The sequence below is a fragment of the Mustela nigripes genome, chromosome 6, assembly GCF_022355385.1.
Source record: "Mustela nigripes isolate SB6536 chromosome 6, MUSNIG.SB6536, whole genome shotgun sequence".
NCBI classification, from domain to species: Eukaryota; Metazoa; Chordata; class Mammalia; order Carnivora; family Mustelidae; genus Mustela; species Mustela nigripes.
Window position 1 is genome coordinate 86,218,387 of NC_081562.1, and position 15,505 is coordinate 86,233,891.

Genomic DNA, 15,505 nt, shown 5'->3' on the forward strand with positions numbered 1-15,505 from the left:
GTTGGTTAAGTTGGTTAAGTGTCTGACTCTTGATTTTGGTTCAGGTCAGGTCGTAGGCCGTGGGATTGGCCCCACATTGGGCTCCGTACTCAGTGGGGAGTCTGCTTGGGGTTCTCTCTCTCCCTCTGCCCCTCCCCCGCAGCTCTCTCATATAAATATATCTTTTTTTTAAAGGATTTTATTTATTTATTTGACAGAGAGAGCAGAGAGCACAAGCAGGGGTAACAGCAGAGAGAGGGAGAAGCAGGCTCTCCACCAAAGCAGGGAGCCCGATGCAGAGCTTGATTCCAGGACCTGATCAGATCATGACCTGAGCTGAAGGCAGACGCTTAACCATCTGAGCCACCCAGGTGTCCCTCAAATAAATAAATCTTAAAAATATGTATTTTTTTCCCCTGTGGAAATCTTGGCAGGAAAGATCATTATTATGTAAATTCAGCGGCAGAAAATCTAGGTCAACTAGGTCACAGAAAATTGGAACAATTATTTTGTCCATCTTTTGCCTCACTTCTAAGCCAGTCCAAACATTTGACCATACCTCAGGTTAAAAGTCCTTGGGGCTGAATGCAAGGGCTCAAGAAACACAACCCTTTGGTGGACTCAAGGGAGTTGAAGACACTGTCAGAGATGTGGGAGAAGAACCGATGTTGTGTAGGGTGTCACAGCAAGTGGGTACCCGGAGAGCGTCAGAGAATGACCAAGGAGGGACCAGATGCTACAGAGAGGTTAGAGTCCAGGAAGAACCAGTCACAGTCACTGGACTTGGTAACTGGAGGTTTCCGGTGACCTTAAGGAAGTGCTTTCAATAGCACAACAGAGATAGTCACCAAAATTCAGAAACACTCAGCATTCACCAGGAAGGATGTTTAATTTCCTCTTTGCTTGTTCATTCATGGGAAAAAAGTTTAAACAGTCTAAGATGTTCAATGTACACAAAATCTTTTAAACCTGGATCTGGTAGGTGGGTATAAGTTTAAGATTTTAAAAAATCTGATAGCCAAAGATTGAGAGAGTTCTGAGGATTATAAAAATTAACAAGGATTTGAAGTTCTTTCTTTCTTTCTTTAAAAGATTTTATTTATTTATTTGACAGACAGAGATCACAAGTAGGCAGAGAGGCAGGCAGAGAGAGAGGAGGAAGCAGGCTCCCTGATGAGCAGAGAGCCGGACAATGCAGGGCTCGATCCCAGGACCCTAGGACCCTGGGACCCTGGGACCACGACCCCAGCCAAAGGCAGAGCCTTTAAGCACTGAGCCACTCAGGCGCCCCTTGAAGTGCTTTTTTGAAAGAAAAGAATGTAGGCGCCATTTTTACTTCACCATGAAGATTTGATCTCCAAAATACACATATAACTAATAAAAGCTGTTAAACCATTTCGCATGATTTCTACAAATGAAATCAAAATTGCTTTTCTCCCATTAGATATTATGTGGCCTGAAAAATTGGATCGGTAATCAAGGCTATTGTGCATGACTATGGAGGTTGTGTGTCCGCTGTGCAAAACCAGGGGGTTCTATCAATACCAGATTCCATAAAACGTGAATGCCTTCTGCCTTCCCCCGCACTCACAGAAGCCCAACTGTATTTCTGTTTTTGGATCAAACCTGTAGGTCCAAGTTCTTTATGTTCTTGCTCTTTCCTTTGAAGAGATGAAGTGTGAGTGTGTGTGTAGTGGTAGCAGGAAGTGGGGCACCACTGGGTTTCTTCTTATTTTGCTGGCCTCTCTGTCCCTGTCTCTCAGCCCCAAAATGGCTCCAGGTTGCCCAGCATCTCTCTTCTTTCTTGACAGATACAACTTTCCCAGTCTTTTTTTTTTTTTTTTTAAAGATTTTATTTATCAGAGAGAGAGAGCAAGCACAGGCAGACAGAATGGCAGGCAGAGGCAGAGGGAGAAGCAGGCTCCCCGCGGAGCAAGGAGCCCGATGTGGGACTCGATCCCAAGACGCTGGGATCATGACCTGAGCCGAAGGCAGCTGCTTAACCAACTGAGCCACCCAGGCGTCCCACAACTTTCCCAGTCTTATGTTCCCACTTGTCTGGGAGTCAAAACCCTGCAAGTTATTCCACTTTTCTGGCTTTATTTTCCTATAAATGTTGGGTAAGACCATTTCTATGCCTGTAGCTTATGATTTTATCACTTTGGCTCTCTGAATCCTTGCCAAATTCTTGGCAGCCCCATGAAGAGTCTGAGTTGGACCTTCCTCCCCCTTACGCAGACAGCCTCAGCCCTCAGTTAATGGACGGCTCCCTCTGGAAGCTTGTCCTAAGCACTTAGGCAGACAAAGCTACATGCTAAGAGAGTCCTTGGCCTGGGGTTCCCCCACTTGCTGGAGAGAAACAGACTCAGAAAAATCCAAACACTCAGCAAAACAGCAAGTAGTATGACCAATCCTGAGTGAGAGCTGAAAGTGCTTGATTTGATGGAGGTCCAAAAGGAGGCAAGAAGCTGGTATGATTTTATTTCTTATTTATCTGAGAGAGAAAGAGAGAGAGAGCATGTACAAGCTGGGGGAGGGGCAGAATGAGAGAGAGAATCTCCAACAGACTCCCCACTGAGCATGAAGCCCAATGTGGGGCTTGATCTCAAGACCTTGAGATCATGACCTGGGCCAAAACTGAGTCAGAGGTTTAACCGACTGAGCCACCCAGGTGCCCCATTAGGTTTTATTTTATTTTGTTATTTTTAAAAAGATTTTATTTATTTATTTGACAAAGAGAAAGAGCGTACAAGCAGGGGGAGGCAAAGGGAGAGGGAGAAACAGGTTCCCATTGAGCAAGGGGCCCGATGTGGGACTCAATCCCAGAATACTGGGATCATGACCAGAGCCAAAGGCAGACGCTTAACGGTCTGAGCCACCCAGGCACCCTAGGTTTGATTTTGAATGCAATGACTTGGAAGCAGCTGTCACTACCAAAAATAAGAGAGTAAAATGCTGCTTGTGGAAAACTATTCTTCCTATTTAATATGGTTTGAAGAAGCAGCCACGCAGAGCCCACAAGGAAAACTTACCTATAGAAATTTAGTTAGAAACCCAGGCAAATGGCAAGGTCTTGAAATCAGGCTGGGAAGTTTGGGAGTGATATTTACTTATTAACGAAAAGTTTACCTACAAGCTGATTGCAGTAAGGCCCTGGGCACATGACCAACTAACTGGTCCACCTTCTGGAATACTTCATTTTCAATTTCCTTGATCTTGTCTTTTCCCCTTCTGTTTGTCTTAGCCACCCCAGGTCCAGTCTCAGACTGGGTCGTATTGTTGTTGTCTTTGTTCCTAAACTGTGAGAGCCTGAGGGCAGGTGTGTTATCTTATTCACAGTGGAGTCCCAGAATCTAGCCCAGTCCCTGGCGTGAGGCAGGCCCCCGTGACACGCCTGTGAAGTGACCGTTCCACGCAAGCTCAAATACCAGTTACTTGAGGAAAATCCTTCACTAAGAAGAAAATTTTCCCTTATTCCTATTCGACCTCTATTTCATTTCTCAAATCCATCTCCGCCCCCTTCCAGTGTTTTCAGGTGGTTGGCTCGCCCAGGAAATTCTGAGGGGACTGTCAACATCCTATCCTCCTCTTTTTTTTTTTTTTTTTTAAGATTTTATTTATTTATTTGACAGACAGAGACCACAAGTAGGCAGAGAGGCAGGCAGAGAGAGAGGAGGAAGCAGGCTCTCCGCTGAGAGAAAGCCTGATGCGGGGCTCGATCCCAAGACCCTGAGATCATGACCTGAGCTGAAGGCAGAGGCTTAGCCCTCTGAGCCACCCAGGCGCCCCATCCTATCCTCTTGATGGGCTTTCCTTCATTTCCTATCCCTTCTGCCCACACACCTGCCATTGGCAGATCCATCCTTTAAGGCAGAGAGGAAGACGAAAGACAGGTGCAGAACGAGTCAAGAGTCAGAAAGCTCTCGATGTGGGTGTTGACTTACTAATTCCTGTTCTTTTCACGCTGCAGTTAGAAGCAGAACAGAGCAGTCACTGAGCGGAGGCCCACGGAGGCCTCCTAGTGAGGTGCAGGGGGAAAAGCAAAGGGTTTAAGTTGGAATCCCAGCTTGGCAGCTCTTCGGCTTTTACCTTGATTAAACCTCCTCCTTCTCAGAACCTATTTCCCCCCTAGTTTGACTCAACCGCAGGTTGCCAATGCTGTTCTCAGACTCGCTACTACATCGTCACTACCTGGAAAGTTAATATAAAACACAGCCTCCCTAGTTAATAATCAACCAAGGCTGTTCCTGTCCCACAAAACAAGGAGACACGCAGCCATCGTGTGTTTCCAGATGGTAAACTCTCAGGCCTATAAAAATACCAAGTATTCTTACCACCCAAACAAACACAAACAAAAATCTGAATCTCATCAAGCCTCTAAACACAACTATGAATTTATAGAAAATACCAGAACCAAGCGAGCAGGCTAAACCATACTCTGAGGACCTAATCGATCAAGTTGAAGCTACAGGAAACTGCGGGAGGACAATCTAGTGTCAGCGACAAACTGCAAAGAGGGAGGAATCAGAAAGTAGCAGGTGAAGAAGAGATTTAACTTTCTTCCTAAGAGACTTAAACACGCCAACAAGTTGCCGATTTAAACAAACTAAAAAAAAAAAAAAAAAGACATCATTAGGAGAATGTGAACATTAACTGGATATTTTATATCAAGAAATTAGAGCTACTGGGGCAGCTGGGTGGCTCAGTGGGTTAAGCCGCTGCCTTCGGCTCAGGTCATGATCTCAGGGTCCTAGGATGGAGCCCCGCATAGGGCTCTCTGCTCAGCGGGGAGCCTGCTTCCCCCCTCCCCCCCCCCCCCCCCCGCCTCTCTGCCTACTTGTGATCCCTCTGTCTCTGTCAAATAAATAAATAAAATTTTTAAAAAATTAGTGCTACTTTTTGAAAATATCACTTAGTCTTACATTTTAGTGGAGTATCAGAAAGGATATATTACATTGCTAACTGAAAACGGCAAGTTATAAAACCAGTATCAACGGAATAGTCTCACTTTGGTAAACTATCTATTTATTGTAGATTTACTTAAGAGATCATACACATTCATAGCCGGGTGATTCTAAGAATATAAAACAACGGCATGGGAGGGTGTGAAATAATTTTTTTTTTAAGATTTTATTCATTTATTTGACAGAGAGAACACATGGCGGGGTGGGGGTGGCGGGCAGACAGAGAGGGAGAAGCAGGCTCCTGGCGGGTAAGGGGTCTGCTTTGGCTCCATCCCAGGATCATGACTGAGCCATGCAGGTGCCCCGAAAACAGGATTTTTTTAATTCATGTTTTTCTTCTCCTTTCCGGTTTGTTGGAAAGGAGTAAATATCTCAGAGAAAATATTTTTAGGTGTGATAATGGCTTTGTGGTTATATTTTAAGAGTCCTTATCTTTAGAGATCGATAATGAAATTTTTCTGGATAAAACGATAGGATATATAGAATTTGCTTCACAGTAATCAAGGATGAGGGAAAGTAGGTGGAGACAGAAATGAGTTGACTAATTATTAAAGCTAAGAGATGGGTATGTACATATGGACTAATAATACAAATTGATGATCCCAGGTTCCAAGGATCGAGCCCTGCCCTACATCCAAATGGGGCTCCCTGCTCAGCAGGGAGTCTGCCTCTCCCTGTCTACCTCTCCCCCAGCTCATGCTCTCTCTCAAATAAATAAATAAAATCTCTAAATTATACATATATGTTTCCCAAGTGATTCTAATATATAATCGACTGCTGAATTATAGTGAATGTCCTTTTAATATAATTTGAGAGAATTATTTTCCATATAATTCAATTTACTGATACCGTCCAATAAAGAATTTAGCTGGCCTTTGTCCCCAGTTCCTGGGAAGTAACTTCTAACTCCTTGGAATTTCCTGAGCGATAGGAATGTGTTTGTTATTCATGGTGGGCCTCTCGGATCAGACTCAGTTTATGCTAAACAAATGACTCAGCTGGTGGCTGGTCAGGCTGGAAAGATGAACCATGTGATTAGAGGGCTGGGTCTTTGAGACAGGTGATATCAGCCTGATCTCCAGCAGAGGGGAAAGAATGGGAACTAGAGATTATATTCAATCATGTGGCCAGGGATTCACTAGGTAAGGAAATCACAATAAAAAAAGCTCTAGACTACTGACGTTTTGGTGAGCTTCCCCCGGTTCCTCTAGCAGCATGCTGGGAAGGTGACATGTCTTGAGGATACAGAAACTTCTTGTTCAGAGCTCTCCCGGGCCTCACCTTATGTGTCTCTTCACTTGTCTGGTCCTGATGTGTATCGTTTGTAATAACGCAGTGATTGTAACTAGAGCGTTTTCCTGAGTTCTGTCAGTTGTCCTCATGGATTGTGGAAGCTGAGTGGCCAGTGGGAACCCCCAAATTTGTAGCGCTGGTCAGGAGTGCAGGGGGGCATGGGAGCTCAGGCACATGTGACTGGTGTCTGAGGAGAAGCAGTCTAGCGGGCAGCTCTGTCCTAACCTGTGAGCTGGGACCTAAACCGGAGTGACACGGCTGAACGGCATGACAACTGCATAGTAATGTAAGTGAATGACCCCCTTCTATAATAAAGAGGGGACGGCAACCTCTGGGACTGAGGTGATGGTTAAATGAGATCACGTACATAAAGCACCAAGCACAATGCCTGGCAGGTGGAGACCGGAAGTGAAATATCCCCTGGGAGGCCAAACCTATCATCCACTTCTGAATGGAAATTTCTACATAAAATGACCCACGAAGACAGAAGGCCCAGGGAGAATAGGAGGTGTGCTGGGGAGAATGACAGGTGAAAGACAGAGGGATTCTTTAGAAATGAGGGCTCAGGTGAGGCAGAGGGAGTAGACAAAGAGGCAACAAGGAAAAGAGGGTGCTACCCTGATGAGAAGAGCCGGAGGGCGGGAAACAGGCACCCTGGGGAGTGGTAAGCCAAAAACAGAGGGGGCAGGGGTTCACTGCAACTTTGTCTTAAGGACCTGGGGATCCCACTGTAGCCAGGGGGACCATTAAGAGAAAATAAGAACACTTGTCTCTCTCCCAAAACCCAGGTCAGCAGGAACGGGAAAGGGACGTTTCTCTGGTTGCCAGGGAAAGTGGTAAGCAGCAGGTCACCCTGTAGCCCTTAGCCCTGGGCAGGGGATGAGGTGGGAGGATGGCTTAGTAGGGGCACCTGCTGATTTGCAGAACCTGCTGTTTCTTCTGCCATTCAGCCCTCCTGTCTCCTTGCCTCCTCCAAGCCGCCCTTCCCCAACCCCAACTGCCCCAGATTACCTGCTGATGGTAGAAGTTGTTGGCACTTTGTTCAAACCGTTCATCTTTGGTTTCCACAGTTTTCCCCAACTTCTGCAGTACCTGGGAATGTGAGTTGGAAAGGTCCATCAGGTTAGAGTCAAGTCTTTGTCATCCGTTGGCCTCATGGGACTCTGGCTTCTCAGAGTCTCAGATGCAGTTAAAGGGCTGTATTCCTATCAGTCCAATGGAATAAAAAATATAGCACATCACAAAAAAAAAATAACATTTTGTGGTTCTTCTCAAATTGGGGATCACCTGGGGATACATAGTAGTGTGCTGGGGGTATATATAAAGCCTGGAATAAATAGGGCATATATATATGCCAGGAATGACTTGTTATTTAGAGTGGGGTATTTTGGTTGGGGGGTGGTATTACATTAAAATAAGGATTAATAAGAAGAATGTAAAATGTGCATTGATTAATTTTTTTAAAAAGCATTTTATTTATTTATTTGACAGAAAGATCACAAGTAGGCAGAGAGAGAGACAGAGAGAGAGAGAGAGAGAGAGAGAGAGAGAGAGAAGCAGGCTCCCCAGTGAACAGAGAGAGCCCAATGCAGGGCTCGATCCCAAAACCCTGAGATCATGACCTGAGCCGAAGGCAGAGGCTTAACCCACTGAGCCACCCAGGCACCCACGCATTGCTTAATTTTAAAAGTAAAACAGGAGCCTTGAAGACTTTTCGCTTGCAAGACCCTCTTCCAGCCACAGCCACAGATTCCTCTAGATAGATGAGGTGAGAGAAGCAGGTAGGACGGTGACTCTTTTCTTGGGAGGACCCTTGTGGAAAACTGTGAGGAACACTGATAAAACGCACTTGAAACTCAGCTCGAAATGAAGGCTCTCCGTCTATCTACTCTCCCCTGTGAACCTGAGAGCTAACTACCACTCTGGTCTCAGTGGTAAAGCAAAGGACAGTGAAATGAAAAAGATACAGCGCCTGTTCTCCCAGGAGACACTCACCTATAAACAAGAAAGTAAGCCCAGGCTCTACTACCTGGAGCCCCCAGTTTGGAAGGAGGCACCACTAACACCCCCCCACCCAGGTCCAAGGAAGAATCTCGGGGGTTGCCCTCAACTACCTCTCTCTCACTTCCTTCATCGAATCCGCACTGTGTCCATTTCTGAAAACCATCCCATGCCTTCAAGTCTGTCATCGCTTTGTTCTCCGGGCTCGCTGTTTCTTGTCTGCCGACAGGCCTCTCATGCAGCTGCCTAACGCCTTCTCACGATTCTCCACTCGTCTGCTCCACGGATTTGTATGAAATGCCCATGCGTATCTATCAGTTGTAGTTCAAAGTCCAGCATGCAGACAGGTCTCAATGACCTGACTCCTCAGGAAGCCTCACCTCACACTAGTCCTCCTTCCTGTAGGTCCCCTCCCTAACACTTTTTTAGTTTCCCGAATAAGCCATACTATTGCTTGTTGTAGATGATGTGCCCTCTTTCTGGAATGTTCGTCCCCTCCTTGTCTCTCAGGCAACTATTAAAAAAACAAAAACAAAAAAACAGGGGCACCCGGCTGGCTCAGTCAGAAGAGCAGGCGACTCTTGATCTCAGGGTTGGCTCAGAGCCCCAGGCTGGCAGAGCCCCAGGCTGGCTGTATAGAGGACTCAAACAAACAAACAAAAAAAGATGTAAAAACCCTAACTCATATTCCACATCCTTTTACAACGCTTAACCACATCTACTTCACCCTGTTGAGTTAATCACTCCCTCCTAAGTACTTACAACCTCTCCACCTTGCATACACTTCTATTACTGTTTTATTATTTGTATTTATCTAGCTGTGTGTCCTTCTAAACTGTGGGCTCCTTGAGAATTGGGTACTTGCCTTATTCACCTAGATTTCTCAGTATCCAATAAAGAGATACTTAACACTTCTACCAGGAAGGAGAGTGGGACTGATACAGGAGTATCAACAGGCTGGGCCTTGATCTCAGGTCTTTTTTTTTTTTTTTTTTAAGATTTTATTTATTTATTTGACAGACAGAGACCACAAGTAGGTAGAAAGGCAAGCAGAGAGAGAGACAGGAGGAAGCAGACTCCCTGCTGAGCAGAGAGCCCGATGCGGGGCTCGATCCCAGGATCCTGAGACCATGACCTGAACCGAAAGTGGAGGCTTTAATCCACTGAGCCACCCAGGCGCCCCCAGGCTGGGCCTTGAATTAAGATTTTGCTAAACTACAGGGCGCCTGGGTACCTTAGCTGGTTAAGCGTCTGCCTTTGGCCCCCGTCATGATTCCAGGGTCCTGAAATTAAGCCCCGCCTTGGGTTCCCTGCTCAGCAGGGAGTCTCTTCCTCCCTCTCCCTCTGCCCCTCTTCTCCCTCATGCTCTCCTCTCTCAAATAAATAAATGAGGCCTTAAAAAAACACAAAGATTTTGCTAGACTGGAATAAAGTATAAAGCGGGAGAATGGAAAGAGACAAAGTCAGAGAAGTACCCATTTTCACACGGCTTTTTGAGATGGCTCCATGTGGCTGGTTTAGAGTGTGTTATGGGGAGTGGTGGGTAAAGGAGCTAGAAAGGGAGACTTCTCACTGCGAAGGGCTCTGAATCACAGGCAAAAGTGCCCAGGTCCTGGGGGAGGCCCTATGTAGAGCCTCGGACCCATGTGTCTCTGTTCTTAATCCCGGGGTTGGCATCTCTCACTTCCGGAGCTCTCTCTGGGGTGGTTACGATCAAGGGCTCAAACAGAATATGCCTTGCCTTGGCCTTTCCACTTACTGCTGTAAGCCTTTGGGCAAATAAAGCTATGTGTTTCTTGAGCCTCTGGTTAGAGAACTCCCCTTCTCCCACTAAGATGACAGCATCTCCTGAAGTTGGGAGGATTAAGTGACATGCTTTCCCAGTGCTACCCTGCAGGGAGCACTCAATACAAACCCATTGTTGTTCGTCTGGTTGCACTCCCTTCCCGAGGAGCACCTGTCTATTTCCTTCTCAGTTCAGCCATGGGTCTGTCTGTGTGTCTAACTTCACCGCACCGAACACCTGGCCCTGGGTATGCGGAGTCCACCGGCTTCCCCAACCCAACCCTCCCTCCCCCACCAACAAAACACCATCCTCTACCAGAAAGTTGCAAAACCACCTTATTTTAGTGGTAAGTGCCTCTCTCACTTCCTTCCTGCTACTCCTCCCTTCCTTTGCCCCGGGGGGCATGGTTCATTTTTTAGGTGGAAGGGGCAGAAAGCACGGTCAGCTCAGTCTTGAGTTAATGGGACACACCCGATTCCTCCAGCCCCCACAGGGTTCAAGGCAAAAGGCTTCGAAGGGCTGTGAGTATGTGTGCTGAACACTCCTGTCTTTAATTCCGAAACTGAAAAAAGGAGTGTGATATCACCCTGAAAGCATCACCCAGTGCCCTGGGCCCTAAGTCACTTGTTGCCCTTGGCAACAGGCTGTGTATCAGGACACAAGACCTATGCTGCAGACATTCTTCCTTATCCAGAGTTCCCTGACAGAACAGAAGGTACGTGCTCAGCAAACATCTGAAAGAATGAGTAGATTTTACCTTTGGGTCACTTGCCGATGAAAGCCCACCCAATGCTGGTCCCTAAAGTTCTACATTAAGAATTTGCCCCCTGGCAGAACAGGAGACATTTGGAGAGAAAGAATAGGAACAGGAGACAAAGTGGATGTGGCAAAATGTGAAAGCTTGGTGAAAAAGGTCGAGAATGTTCCAGGGTTCACTGACCTATTTTAACGTTTATGTACATTGGGGTATGAGGACAAAGCTTAAAAAAAGAAATCATTGCAGATATGTTTGGTGGCTACGGTTCTTTACCAGGACCCTCCCCCCATAATCATTTATTATATTTTAGTTTACTCTCTCCACTGGGGAAATTTGAACAGGACCTGGGTAAGATATTATGGAATTTTGTTAAAATTTTTTCCTTAGGCGGGACAACCATACTGTAGTTTATGTGAGAAATCCTCACTTTCAGAATATATGCTAAAGTAAGCTCTTCCTGAAGATGGTCTTAATATACTTAACAGCGTTTTCTGCCACCACTCCCTGCGTTCCAGCTGAGCTGCATTTCTCACTATCCGGCCTCAAAGGATTTCCACACTCCAGGCCTTGCTCATGCTGGCATTCCTCAGCTCGAATGCTCCCCCGACCAGTTGCCTGAGGAACTACTAATCAGCCATAATTCCCATCTCAAATTCCACCTCTACTATAAAACCTCCCTGGATTCTCCTCAGTCTTTCTCTCTCCTCTGAATTCCCACAGAGTGCAGACCTCTCCGATGACTCATTTCACTTTTTTTTTTTTTTTTTTTTAATTAGACTGGAAGCCTCTGGCAGGTGAGAGTACCTCTTACTCATCTCTAAATTCCTTCCTGGGTCCAGCCCAGGATCCTGGACAAAGGAATTTTTCTGTAAGTACTGTTGACAGAATCCTCTAGAAGACAAGTTGAATAAAAGTCAGTAGAGGAAAAGACCGACAAAGAGGTGGTAAACAATGCCGCTTCTCAGGGGAGAACTGAGAGATTTGCCACAGAGAAATCACAAACAGATGGTGAAAGCATTCATTTGAAATGTGAAGAAGGATCTTGCTGTAAAAACACAATTCAGTCTCATGTTGAGTCTGGGTGGAAACTGGAAAATAAAACAAAAAGAATGCTTCATCTCCACTGTGTGTGACACTCACTGGACCTTCAACCCCTGGCTCTCCAGAGGAGGCCTGAGAAAAAGGGGTTTCTCCTCCTTTGGCTCCTGAGAGAGCAGCAGAAAGGGGCAGGCACAGATGTCAGCATGGTTTATCTGGAGCCTTGTAAGGACAGCGGTCTGGGGTTGGGATCCAAAGGCGGAACACCTGGCCTTCAGTGATAGTTCTGCCATTTGCCAATCGCTTTGAAGTCTCATTTCTTCATTTCTAAAATTGGGCTGTTAATAACATGCTCAAAGTGTTGCAAAGACAAAGTGAGAGCATATCATGAGAGTGCTGGCCTCATAGAGAGAGAGATGGTGTCTTTCTTAATTTCCTGTGCCTCGTCAATCATAGGAGCTTAATATTTGACCCATTTGACTAGGTGACAGCTGAGTTACTATATTTACTTAGAATATTACAGCCAACTGCTTATAAAGAAAAATACAACAACTATAAAGTGTACCAGGGAGTCCTTTCTTTTGATGGTAACTTTCTCTCTCTCTGTCTTGCCTTCAAAAACCTCTCAGGACTCAAGGACTCTGGCAGGCTGAGTTGAGCTCCTTCCCACATTCCAGGCCATTCCCACCCTATCCAAGTGCATCAAGACCTCCAGGGGGCCAGAGGTACTGCTCCAAGTTCAGGGTCTGCCTGCCTTTTTGTTTATGTCTGGGTTCAGGGCATCTTCCTGTTTTCTGCCTTAACCTGCAAGTTCCCTAAGGCAGACAAATGTGAGGGGGCTCTCTGTTTTCTCGGGGTTCAGACCAGGAAGAACAGGTTGTAGCTGGGTGGCTGGTTCTCCCTTTGGGAAGTATTTGCCTCTGAGGTTCGAGGCACCCTCGCCCCTTCTCTCGTTTTGGTATGTCCTTACCACGTCTTATTTCCAAATCACTTAACATCGACTTTCTCATTTTTACAGATGCAGAACCTGAAGCCCAGAGCCGTAACATTATTTATCTAAGGCTTTCGAGTCTAATCTTTGAAAAGGAGAGAATCCCAAGCCAGGAGCACAGTGTTGATGACTGGCTGGATGAGGACAGGAGGTGAAAGAGGGAGGTAAAACCAATTGCTGTGTATTTTTAAAATAACTACTGTCCAAGAGTTTTTGGTCTTCTGGATTTTTTTTGTTTTTCCAAATGATAGCGAAGCTGGTCCCTCCTGTTCCTCCACACGGTTTCTAACTAGATCTGCCCACAGGCTCTGATCGCAATCAGATTTTAACTAGACAGCCTTTCAAGACGCTGAAACCACGATCAAGGTGAAGTTAGAGTAAGTCTAGCCACACAAAATCTTTCCTTTTCCTCCACTCTTTCACATGACCCTGGCTTCCTCAAAGACAAAAGGACGTTCATGGACCAGGAGCTGATAGGTTGAGAGCTGAGAGCTTCAGGTTACAAGGGAAGGGCAAACTCTGGACAGGCAGAAATAAGAATGTCATTAAAATGTGTAGAGAGGTGTTACAGGGGGACAGCTTACCTACATGCTAGTGCTGGAGTAGGACCACCCAGAGCTAAATGGAGAACACAATCTAGAAAGAGATGCTCCTTCATCACCCCGGGCTGGGTACTTTCCAACACCAAAGAGATCGCACAGAAGGCAGATACGGGCTACCGCTTACATCAGCTTCAACAACGGGCAGAGGTCAGGCAGGGGTGGGTACAGAGAGAGAACCCTGCAGAACTACTCTAGTCCTTGTGGACTAGGTGGTCCTCGCTGGTAGCACAGCCGGTCATGGCTGCCTTATGAGTTTGCGGAGATTCTCCCTTTCGAACCTTCAATTTCATCATCTGTAAAATACCATCGTCGCTGGATGGCTATGACAAAAACTGCCAACGTTGGTTCCTTTCTCCCACCTGTCCTGGGTCGGCCCGAGCCTTGTTTAGGGTTCCTGAGTTGTCTCCTCGGCGTCCTCCGAGATCGGGTGATTTCCTCCGTTCTCTCAAATCGTTCTATTTTAAGGGAAACCCGGACCCGGTCCCACTCCTGTTTGCAGGAGAAGCCGGGGACCCATCGGTTCGGCCCAGGCCCCCCGGGGACCCTGTACGCCCCTCTCACGGAATCCGGCTGGCGGGACCGGCGGGTGGGGGGTGGGGTGGGGGGGCGGCCACCTACCTTCTCCTGGGCCCTGCTGAACTTCTTCTGCACCTGCTTGGCGAACAAGCCGGCGGCGCCTCCCGCCTTGCCCTCCGCCATCCTGCCTGCTCCGGGAGGCCTGGCCCGGCGGCCTGTGGTTTTCTGGAGGCCCCCGAGGAGGAAGTGCGGTTCCCGGCATGCCTAGCATCCGGCCGTGGCCGTGGCGGCCCCGCCCCACGTCGCTCGAGACCCCCCGCGGCCGCCCAGGCTCCTCCCCAGGTGGGCTCCCCGCGCAGCTGCGGTGGTCCCGAGGCCCCAAGCCCAGCACGGATCAGCCCCGGGCTCCAAGGGGGACGTCTGGAGCGGGGGCCCTACCTGTTCCGAGGAGGAGGCTGGAAATTTGGGACTGCCCTCAGGTGGTGCTCGCTCAAAACCAGCCTTGAAGCTGTGCCGCCCTGAGGGATGGGAGCACCAGCCCCAAAGAACAGTTTTCTAATGTGGGTCAAGACTCATTCATGCCCGCAGCCAATTCGCCATAAACATCAGCATAAACTGGAACGATGGGGTAGAAAGATTGCGATTTCCGCTTAGCAAGAGTATTGGGAAACGTTTCACTGCATGGCCATGTCTTCGGGGTTGCCGGGTGGAATGCTCGTCTTATTCCAGGTTACTGTTTTTAAGGATGGAAAGCCTCTGCTGTAAGCCTGAACTGGTAGGGACCAAGTGTGGGAAGGCGCAGGACTCCACATCGGGATTTGAAAGGGAGGAGCAACTGAGCCAGCACTCAAAATGGGGGTCCTTAGGAAAACGGGGGATCTTACTGGAAAACGACAGAGGAGGAGAGAATGGAAACCCGCGCTGGGGAGGAGGGCACACGTCTATAGCGGGATGGACTGGTGCGTGTACTCCATGGAGGCAGAGTGTGAAGACAGGCACAGGCTGGGAAAGTGGGGATGAGGCTGCCCAGATCACACCCGTTGCTCCCATCGATGTTTTCTACTGGAAGCTGATGGCTTTGAGGGGATAGCTGGAGATTAGGACACTGGGTTGGGAGGTGTCATTTACTTACAGATTTTTACCGTGCTGTAACCTTCCTCCAAGAGGGGAAGAGGGTCAAGATGACTTCCTAAGGAGTGGAGAGGGAAGCTGGAGGCCCTTGTATGCTGTTTCCCAGGCCATTCCCTGAAACAGGCGTACTGCACTCAGGGTCAGCTGTGTGACAGACATGGCTCCATGTTGAGAAACGAAGGATAAATTAAAAAGAGAGAGAGAGACAGATCTCTGACCTCAAGGTATTTTAAGTCTGGAGGTGGAGAGAGGTTGGTAATCAAATGGTTATAATATTATGTGCTTAAGGCATTTATAGAGATGGATACAAAATTGTCAGGTCCTAGGTCGTTGGGATTTATGCTGGATACGAGCTGTGGGGATAGTCTAGAAGGGGCAGAGTGCAGAAAATGGAAAGACTTGATGTTGGATGGGAAGAAGAGTTGAGAAGCCCAGGGGATGATGGTA

The 15,505-nt window shown here is 47.4% G+C and overlaps 1 protein-coding gene across 3 annotated transcripts in view; it reads right to left on the minus strand.

Annotated features, from left to right (window-relative positions):
- Window positions 1-14,169, minus strand: part of BIN2 (bridging integrator 2) — a 32,060-nt gene extending 17,891 nt beyond the window's left edge. For 2 of the 3 annotated variants that reach the window (XM_059403144.1, XM_059403143.1), the window contains exons 1-2: window positions 14,030-14,169; window positions 7,248-7,328 (exon numbers count right to left, since the gene is read on the minus strand). In XM_059403144.1, the coding sequence (XP_059259127.1) occupies window positions 7,248-7,328; window positions 14,030-14,110 (162 nt within the window). In that variant the 5' untranslated portion in view covers window positions 14,111-14,169. Of the gene's footprint in view, window positions 1-7,247; window positions 7,329-8,350; window positions 8,625-14,029 lie in introns of those variants that run through there. The other variant, XM_059403145.1, reaches the window with a different exon arrangement.
- Between the last annotated feature and the right edge of the window lie 1,336 nt (window positions 14,170-15,505).